Genomic DNA, 10531 nt, shown 5'->3' on the forward strand with positions numbered 1-10531 from the left:
TTTGTGATTTTAAAATCAGAGATCAAAAGTACAGGTATCGACATCGACTTGGGAAAATGGAGGTCTTGAAAAAACATGAAGGTTCAGTACGTCATTTATGAAAAGATAAAGAGTCAATTTGCAAATTTTTAGTAATTTTGAGAAGGGGTAAAGTAGTCAATTACTGAATTCAATCCATCCAACCCTACTGCTACTAACGACACGTCATCTTTCCACCCAATCGGCGATATTTGTTTTCTTCCCGTCTCGCTTCTCTTTGCAGCCGCCAGTCGCCGCCGCGATTTTCGTCATCGGAGGCTTATCTTCGCGGTGTGTCTCGTTGCTATTTTTCGTTTACAATTCAAGGGATTGGCTGCGTCTACCCAATTCGAGACGCCATGACCATTTTCTCAGTTCAGTCCACTATCTTCAGTCGAGCTTCAGTAGTTCTTTTCTCTAGCAATGGATTCAAACGGTTTTCTTTCGCTTCTTCGTTCTCCTCGACGGCAGTTTATTCTCCACCTCTCCCCAAAATGAAGAAGCGGCGGTTCCCCATCGTCTCTGCTGTTGACATCGGTGGCGTCACTATCGCTAGAAATGGTTCGTACTTCTGATTTGTGAAACCGAGTTTTTGAATTTGATTTAGTATAAGCTCGTTAGTGGATTGTTATGGATAACAAGAGAAGAGCTATAACATCAGACTTGCTCGATAAGAAGTCGAGTTTTTTACATTTTTCTATATTACTTTAATGTTGTTTCTAATGTAAATTTGGATGTTTTTGATTGTCAAATGGAGGAATTTGCAGATGTGGTGAGAGATGATGATCCTACAAACAATGTACCAGACTCGATTTTCTCTAAACTAGGAATGCAGCTACACAGAAGGGATAAACATCCGATTGGGATTTTAAAAAATGCTATTTACGACTACTTCGATTCCAATTACTCCAAAAAGTTTGAGAAAATCGAAGACCTTTCCCCAATTGTTTCCACCAAGCAAGTAAGCTCTCCATACTCAAGCTTGCTTTTTTTTTTGTCTGGGAATGTTTATGCGTGTCTTTTAACTTTGTTTTTTTTTTTGTTTTCGGTATCAGAACTTTGATGATGTGCTAGTCCCTGCTGATCATGTAAGCAGAAGCCTTAATGACACGTACTATGTAGACTCCCAAACTGTGTTGAGATGCCATACAAGTGCTCATCAAGCTGAGCTGTTGAGGAAAGGTCATAGACGTTTCCTTGTAACCGGGGATGTTTACCGTAGAGATTCTATCGACTCTACTCATTATCCTGTTTTCCATCAGGTGTTCTATTCTTGAGGCCCCTGTGCTTTTAATTTTTTCTTACTTGGGCTGTTTAGGCTCGACATCATGTCTTTCTTATACAAGATGTGTATGTTTTATCTTTAATCTCATACAGATGGAAGGCTTTTGTGTTTTTTCTCCCGAGGACTGGAGCGAGTCTGGCATGGATTCCACATTATATGCTGCTGAGGATTTAAAGAAATGTCTCGAGGGATTGGCACGTCACTTGTTTGGTAAATTAAGATCCATTCAACACAAGTAATCCTCAGCTATGTATATTCTTCAGCTAGTTCACAGTTAATTTCAAAGGAGAGTTGTTACGAATGAATGATTATAGCATCAACTTTAAGATGAAGATGCAGATGTTTTGATGAAACAATTTAACATAGAACAAGCTTGTGTGTCTGTGACTCTTTAATGTTAACTTTGTTTTGGCTGCCAGGTGCGGTGGAGATGAGATGGGTTGATACATATTTCCCATTTACCGAACCATCTTTCGAGCTTGAGATATATTTTAAGGTGATCTTTTCCATTCTGAAACTTCGCATAATCATATGCTTGCTCTGATTTAAAGAGACATACTTCTACTTTTGTGTGGTCTCTTTTATCTAAAAACAGAAAAACAGATTGGTCTTTTTTTGGTGGATCGATTATGACATATTGTAGATTCAAATTTACACGTGGGAAAGGCTGGACACTTATGTTAGAATTGTTTTTGGCTATCAATTATAGTAGTTACACAAACTTCTTTTTCTCATCTAACGCAAGTGTTATCTGGTTATTGATTCAGGAAGACTGGTTGGAGGTTTTGGGCTGTGGGGTGACGGAACAAGGAATTCTGAAGCAGAGCGGATTAGAAAATAATGTTGCTTGGGCCTTTGGACTTGGATTGGAGCGACTTGCTATGGTTTTGTTTGACATCCCTGATATAAGACTTTTCTGGTCAGACGATGAACGGTTTACGTCCCAGGTGATTCCAGCTTACAAAATTAGGATGTTGAAATTAATCGTCTCAAAATTTGGTTTCTTTTCTCATATCAGTGTATTTGACGTTTACGTGCAGTTTGGAAAAGGAGAGCTCGGAGTCAAATTCAAGCCATTTTCAAAGGTAAAGCAATCTATTTCCATCTTCATGTCCATTACTCGTTGTCAAATGAATTTCAGTCCCAAAACTCATTTGTCCTGCTAGCTTTAACGGGGGATAAACAAAATTTTGTTCTGCAGTATCCTCCATGTTACAAGGACATCAGTTTCTGGATCAGTGAATCATTCACAGAGAATAACTTTTGTGAAGTTGTTAGAGGAATTGCTGGGGATCTTGTTGAAGAGGTACATTCCTTGTCGTTTGATTGGTTGGGAGAGGATACCTACTTTACAGGAATCAAGATTTAAATTTCAGCATTCCTACATTCGTCAGTGTGATTGTTCATAGACTTTATTGTCGATGCACAGGTGAAGTTAATTGACAATTTCACGAATAAGAAAGGTATGACGAGTCACTGTTACAGAATTGTGTTCCGTTCCATGGAGCGCTCTCTTACTGACGAGGAGATTAATGATCTGCAGGTAATCATTTTTGCTTCTCCTTTCGTCATTGATCCATAAATTACCATTGGGAAAAAGCATAAATTAAAGGGAACTTGTTAAACGAATGGAAAACCTTTTTATAGCTAAAGTTATACTTTTCAAATAGTCATATGACAAATCTTAGTAGGGAGGTGTTACTATTATGTGTTGGTGTTAAATTGTTTTCAAATGGTGATTTTTCCAAATACAGAGTAAGGTGCGTGATGAGGTGCAGAGGAAGCTAAATGTTGAATTAAGGTGAGAAATTTTGAATAGTAGAGTTGCTGCAGACGATGATGAACATGTCAAGTTTCAACTTTGTAATTCTTATATTATATTATTTACTTTTGGGAGAGAATTCATTACCTTCAAATAAAATATATGTACATTGTTTTTTTTTAATTCTAAAGGAAAGAATACAAATTTTCAATGATCCAACATTACAACATAATCAACAAGAGCTTGCAGATACTTTTTAGTTCACACAAAGAAGATAATTGGGCTTTGGATGCCCATTTATGGCCCACATTCAATTATCTACCCTCTGTTGAAAATCGTTGGAAATCAAATTATGGAAAATGTGTAGTTTATGAGAGGATAGGAAGTACTTTTATTTGTGATTTTAATGACATTTTTAAGCCAATATATATCGTTTTTTTTTTTCTTACAAATGATGGGTTCACGAGTTGAGAGAGAAAACTACTTTACCTTATCTAATTTCCATTAGGACCATAAAGTATAAAACTTTCCCGACAGATCAAACTGCCTTCACGTTACTTATGCTCCCCACCTTATTATACTGATTATATATTTATCATATACAAACTGCCTTTTGTTATTATTCATTCAGATCAAGCTTTTCCAATTCACTAAAACACGGTAACATGCATAATCATTAGTCACAAGTTGAACTGTATTAAAATTCGATGCTTTTCTTCTCTTTTATTTTGTATTTTATGTTGTGAACGCGTAGCTTCCGTGTAACTTAGTTATCAGTCATTGGTCAATTAAAAAAAAAAAACTTAGTTATCAGTTAACAGTTTTAAATATATTTATAGTATATGTTTTTAGTATCACGAAAAAATTGGTACGATCGAGCAACAGCAAAACCCTATTAAAAACACTGGTTGTTTGTTTCCCAACAGTTTTTACCATGTATATTTGTTGTTGTCAGATTCGTACAAAAGAGAAATATTTACACACTTTTTTTAAAAAAAAAAATTGGGTGATCCATCTTATCATTATATTATACAAATTGAGATTTTGTAGTAATTAAATAGATTTTGGATCGGGAAAATGTGCAGACTTGCAGTGTTGTGATTTGTGGCCGTATATGACAGTGAAATCATGTACGAACCGTTACGGAAGATTCCGTATGTTTTTCTCTTTTGCCCCCAATTTTATGGGCTGGAATTGATTTCCACAATTTTCCTATTTATGATTATTTTGTTTAATTTTTCGGTTTACTTATGATCATCAGATGCACGACAGTATATTCTTTTGGCCTGAAGAGAAAAATCTACCTTTCTAAACAAACGAGATGTTAAAATTGGTTTGGTAAATACGTAGTATTTAGTCTTTCTACTAAAACCCGAATTATATTAACAATTTGGTGTCATGAGGCTTTAAGCCTACATTAACTACTTTATCTAATAATAATCTGTCACATTTGATTTGTCGTGTCAGATATTCCGATTCTCAATGCTCAATCATTCTGCTGGTCTCAAGATATTATTAAGCTAAATGCATTTTTGAAATTTGTGCACTTACAAAAATACTTGAAAAATGGGAATGAGCCCATTCTTTCATATCCAACCAATATTTGAAAAAGTTGAATTTGAGCCTATATTACAAATGAATGTGAACAACTCACTTGATTGAGTATTGATTTTACGGAGGATGTTAATCTTTCGTCTTTTTATATAAGTTTTTTTTTTGCTTTAATGTTAAAATTTTATATAAGTTTTTGGTAGGATTAATAATTTAAGCCATGCTATTTTTTTACACAATTTATTGAAATCGATTTGTGTTGTCAAAAATCAAAAATAAGAATGCTTAAAGAAATATTTTGAAGGTCGTAAACCGATAAGAAAAAAACATTGCGGACCACAGTATGTATTTGTATATGCACGGAACGTATAAACAATAGAGATGTGCATACATACATTATTCCTTCCCCATTACACTCTATACACACACACATATATATATATATATATATATATATTCACATGTGAAGTAGAATTGGGTGGATTGAGAATGAGAGAAGAAGCACATGGAAGCACACTTGCATGAACATGTTTGTATTCACAGGCAAACCGCTTTCAATTTTATACATTAATGGAGAAGTTGCAAACATTACTACTACATAACATTTTTATAGTATATGTTTTACTTCTTTTACACCGAAAAATTATAACCTTTTATATGTAAACTTTTCGAACAAAAAGAGGGGTTTTATAAGGATTTTCCTCTTAAGTGGAATCTTAATTCGCGTATACACTGCAAAACAATAACAGCTTTCTATACACTCTTGTCTTGTTTCTTTTTCACTTAGATTTTAATGTTAAAAAAAAAAATTACATTCTAATCACTAATTAACACAGCTAATTATGTATCTCTCTATAGCTAATCATATGATCAGCCAATGCCGTAAATACTGACCATTTCCAAATTTTACTGATTAGTTAGCGAATTTTTTTTTGTTTAAGTAAAAGTATTTATTTTCGTGTCAAAGTCGTCCAATATACTTTGAAAAAACCGTTATTTAAATTTCTGCAACATCTCGTTAAATGTTGTTGTTGCCGGGCTTGTTGTAGGAATTTGAAGATTGGTCTTATGTAGAAAATTAAAGAGAATATTCCTAGAATACTTTGTTAGAAGACAACCACTACTGTTTGGGTTGTTTTGAGTAAAGAGGGTACTAACGAAAAAAATAATGAATTGTATGTGTCATATGAGTAGTGATACATTAAAACAATAGATCGTTGGGCCGTTATATATATATATATATATAGTTCTAAAGCTAAAAATAGTTAAAATAATACATTAAAATTATTTTAACTACCTATATATATATATATATTTCTTTTGTCAATGAACTACTGATATTTAGCACACATATATTATATATATATATATGTTATGTAAACTTTTATTGCAATAGAAAACCTTTTTACAATATAATGAAGTGTTACGAAAAGTTGTGAGATTGGATGAAAAGAAACCTGGATGAAAAATTCAGAAATATATCGAGCCAAGGTCGTCTGACATATATAGTTTTTTGTTATATCATTAATTAACAATTCATTTTATTCATGTACATATTTTAAAATTCCTATATTTATTATCAAGGAAAATATTATCTACATAGTGAATTTGATTCAATAAATTCTCTTGGGTAGTGTTTTAAAACAATGAATAAAAAGGATTGGCCTACATGGAGCTTTGGTTTGGGGACAAATCAAATAGAGAGGGAGAGGTCTCACAAGTCACAAAATATTTTAGGAAAAAATAAAAACAAAGCACATGTTCTGACACATGAACATGGTTCCCTTCTTCACTTCTCCTTTTCTTTTGCTCTTTCAACAGCTCATCTCTCTCTATCTCTCCACTCTTCCACTACTCTCAGCAGCCCACTTAATTCATATCCTCTATTCCATTGTATCTTAATATATATAATTAGCATTGCACTGTCATAAATTTATACAAATGATTGATTTTCTTGTTATTAGATTGTTTATAGAAAGAGGGAACTAATTTACATATAGATATATATATACATATATATATATATATATGCTTTTCTATAAACTAAATTGTACATGTGAAGGACAGAAAGAGAAATGTATTAATTGTAGTGGACTATTCTTCTTTGTCATTTGATAAAGTGGCCACTCTTCTGCTATCAACTCATTAATGTCCATACACAATGAGGTCTCTGACCGCTTGAACTACAACCCCATGGAAATCAAGATGGGTAGCTTCCATATTCCTGCTTATGATCATTTCATTATAACCATTTCAATTTACCTTATGTATTATGATATTTGCATTGTATGTAATTGTGCGTTAAACTAAACAACATTATAATTTTTTTTTTTGTCACAACATTAGAGAATTTTGTTTGCTGTATACAATGAGTCACATGGTAACATTTACTGATAGATATTAATTTATAGATGATTATGAAAAATGCACTTGGTAACATTCAAATCATACATTTACCACAAAAGAAAAACATTAAAATCATACATAACATACAATTAATGAAGTGCCAGATAAAACCATGTTTAGCTAGGGCTAAGGGTGTAAACTCGTTACTAGTCAAGGTTCGAATTTACTCTTTGTAAACTTTTGCATGTACCACTTGATCATTTAGGTTTCGGCCCGGATCCTTTATCTATGGTAGGCGAAACCTAAACCAAAGCTTAAGAAGTTATACAAGCGTTTCTTTTCAATCGATTAGTGGTATACAAATAATCATTTACATAAAATTCAAAAGATTTCCATATAATAAAAGAGAGAAATTAAAATACGAGCATCCGGTAGCACTTGGCCATGTGTCAGCTCGACGGACGGCCAAGAGGAATCAAGGCGGAGGAAATGATCAAACGGGAGGAGAGAAAAGCGGGAGATGTGGAAGAGAGAAGCATCTATAAGAATGTTTCCCAAGAATCACTATTATATTATACATTTTTGTAAAAGAATAAAAAAAGGGAGACTAAATAATTAAGCAAACAAAATTAAGGGAGAGGGGTTCACTAAGAGCACGTGCTGCCTGATTCTCCATTTTTCTCTTAAGACCTCTCAAAGCTTTTTTCTTCCCAAACAGCTGTTTCATAGCTGTCCGATCTCTCTCTCCCCCCATGTGACCCCACTCAGAGATATAAACCCTTTGAGATCGAATCCATATATATTATTAATTGATTTTTTTAGCTTTTTTCTATTATAAAATTTATCTTATCTCATGCATCCCTCTCTCTATATCTCTTACTTCTGTTTTGTATAACTACTCTTTGTTATACATAGCCATTTTAGTTACTCTGGTTCGTTCCCCATTCCTTCCTTCTCTCTCTCTCTCTAATAGCTCTTCATCTGTTTTAGAACTTTGATCATCTAAATTTCTAAATTCCTTGATCCTCACTCAAACTTTGATCATTCCCTTTGTTTAATTTTCATCTCCTCGTAATTCAGTTCAAGGGTTTTTTTTTTTTTCCTTTCATTTCTGAAAATCCAATAAACAACAAAGTTTTTTGTTTTTGGTTTTGGTGTGCCATTAAAAAGCTCATTAATGGCACAACTCCCTCCAAAAATCCCAACCATGACGACGACGACGACGCCACATTGGCCTGACTTTTCCTCCCAAAAACTCCCATCCATCGCCGCAACCGCCGTCGCAACCGCAGTAACCGCCGGTCAGCAAAACAACCCGTCGTGGATGGATGAGTTTCTCGACTTCTCAGCGACTCGCCGTGGCACTCACCGTCGTTCAATCAGCGACTCCATCGCTTTCCTCGAAGCACCTTCTTCCGGCGTCGGAAACCACCACTTCGACAGGTTCGACGACGAGCAATTCATGTCCATGTTCAACGACGACGTACACCAACAAAACCACAACAACAACAATAACCACCACAATCATCATCACAACAATGTAGGTCCCACGCGTTCTTCTTCCAATACCTCCACGCCGTCCGATCACAATAGCCTCAGCGACGACGACAACAAAGAGCCACCACCGTCCGATCATAATCACATGGACACCACAGCCAATCAAAACAACGTCGCCGGTAACAATTACAACGAATCAGACGAGGTTCAAAGCCAATGCAAGACGGAGCCACAGGACGGTCCGTCGGCGAATCAAAACTCCGGCGGAAGCTCCGGTAATCGGATTCATGATCCCAAAAGGGTTAAAAGGTAATTTATCATTTTCTTGTTTGTTAAATTATGATTTCAAATAAAAGAAAAAAAAACAAGAAGGTGTTTCAAAAAACAAAAAAAAAATTAACCAAGAAGGTCATGCATGCACGTACAGATATACCGATTTAAAACAGCAACAAAAAAAAAGAGTTAAAAATTTTAGAGTCACATCGATAACAATAATTTAATTTTTTGCTGAAATTTTCTACAGAATTTTAGCAAATAGGCAATCAGCACAGAGATCAAGGGTGAGGAAACTGCAATACATATCAGAGCTCGAACGGAGCGTTACTTCATTGCAGGTAAAATTTACACACACATATACAGTATATATGTTAATGTATAAGCGAAAATTGTATAATACTAACTTATGATGAAAAATTGTGGAATGAAGACGGAAGTTTCAGTGTTATCGCCAAGAGTTGCGTTTTTGGATCACCAGCGATTGCTTCTCAACGTCGACAATAGTGCTATCAAGCAACGAATCGCCGCTCTGGCCCAAGACAAGATTTTCAAAGACGGTAATTTCCTTATATATCTTAATTTCTTTTAAATTCATTTTTCTATAATTACGTTATTTAGGATATATAAAAAAATGTCTGACTATCAAGTTATATTCTATTACTATTTTTACCATTATTTTCACTCCATGTATTTAATTATCACTGACAATATATAGGCTTTTATAAAAAAAAGTATTTATATCTAGGCTCGGCCAATATGCATGCTTCATAAATTCATATAACTAAAAACTTTACATGAATTATATTATAATATATATATATATGTATGTTCAAGCATGAATAATTTTTGTTGATATGGTTTTCTTAGTTTTAAGGGTTTATGGACTTTCTACTAATTATTTTATTATAACATTTTTATATATAGTATGGGTCTAGCTAGTGATCATAAATTATAACATTAACAATTAATAGCCTGATTAATAAGCTACAACAACTGTCCATGTGTGTTCATATGACAAAAGTATAGATGAAACATGTGAACTTTGAGGTTTATTGATAATAATTACAATGATTATAAATTAATATTTTACAATGATTATAAAATAATATTTTCAGCTCACCAAGAAGCATTGAAGAGAGAAATAGAGAGACTTCGACAAGTATATCACCAACAGAGCCTCAAGAAGATGGAGAATAATGTCTCCGACCAATCTCCGGCCGATATCAAACCGTCCGTTGAGAAAGAGCAGCTCCTCAATGCCTAAAGCTGCTCTTCATTCATTAAGATTTTATCTCTACATGCGTGGCGAAAAGATTCCTGACAATAAAACCTCTTTATGTCAAGAAGTTAATTTATCAAAGAAGAAGACATTCTTATTTAATCTAATCACATTTTTTTAAGTTGTGATGAATTTGCTTTAATGTATCTGATTTTTTTTTTTTTTGTCTTATGGAGTGGGAGGGGGGAAAGTGGGAATGATATGTAAAAAGAACTTAGCTGATTTGTTGTTTATTCAATTTTTTTGTTGGAGTGTCTAAGCATTGTCTACTAATCTCTTGATTTATTTCCTGAATAGTTGTTTCTTCATCAATTTCTTGGCAAAGTTTGGATGATCAAATAGTTAAGGATTGCATTTTTATCACATGTTTCAAATTTTGATATGTCTCATGCATCCATATAATAAAAAAGTAATAATTTTTACTTGTTTCGAATGACAGAACGAACAATCTTATCGAACCATGAAAGTTTTTACAAATAGTTTTAAGATTTTATATTTGAAGTGCCTGAAAGCGATT

At 33.8% G+C, this 10531-nt stretch overlaps 2 protein-coding genes across 2 annotated transcripts; both read left to right on the forward strand.

Moving 5' to 3' along the window:
• The first annotated feature begins 213 nt into the window (after window positions 1–213).
• LOC18019785 (phenylalanine--tRNA ligase, chloroplastic/mitochondrial) lies at window positions 214–3248 on the forward strand. The gene is made up of 10 exons (XM_006402742.2): window positions 214–579; window positions 786–979; window positions 1074–1280; window positions 1396–1513; window positions 1723–1799; window positions 2071–2250; window positions 2344–2388; window positions 2505–2609; window positions 2733–2846; window positions 3058–3248. The coding sequence occupies exons 1-10, from the start codon at window positions 378–380 to the stop codon at window positions 3106–3108; spliced, it is 1293 nt and encodes a 430-aa protein (XP_006402805.1). The 5' UTR covers window positions 214–377; the 3' UTR covers window positions 3109–3248.
• Window positions 3249–7852: 4604 nt separating this feature from the next.
• On the forward strand, window positions 7853–10273 carry LOC18019786 (basic leucine zipper 61). Its single transcript, XM_006402743.2, has 4 exons — window positions 7853–8768; window positions 8983–9073; window positions 9166–9292; window positions 9851–10273. Exons 1-4 carry the CDS (start codon window positions 8140–8142, stop codon window positions 9997–9999), a joined length of 996 nt encoding a protein of 331 aa, XP_006402806.1. The 5' UTR covers window positions 7853–8139; the 3' UTR covers window positions 10000–10273.
• The last annotated feature ends 258 nt before the right edge of the window (window positions 10274–10531 follow it).

This window comes from Eutrema salsugineum, unplaced genomic scaffold, assembly GCF_000478725.1.
Source record: "Eutrema salsugineum unplaced genomic scaffold, Eutsalg1_0 scaffold_19, whole genome shotgun sequence".
NCBI lineage: Eukaryota > Viridiplantae > Streptophyta > Magnoliopsida > Brassicales > Brassicaceae > Eutrema > Eutrema salsugineum.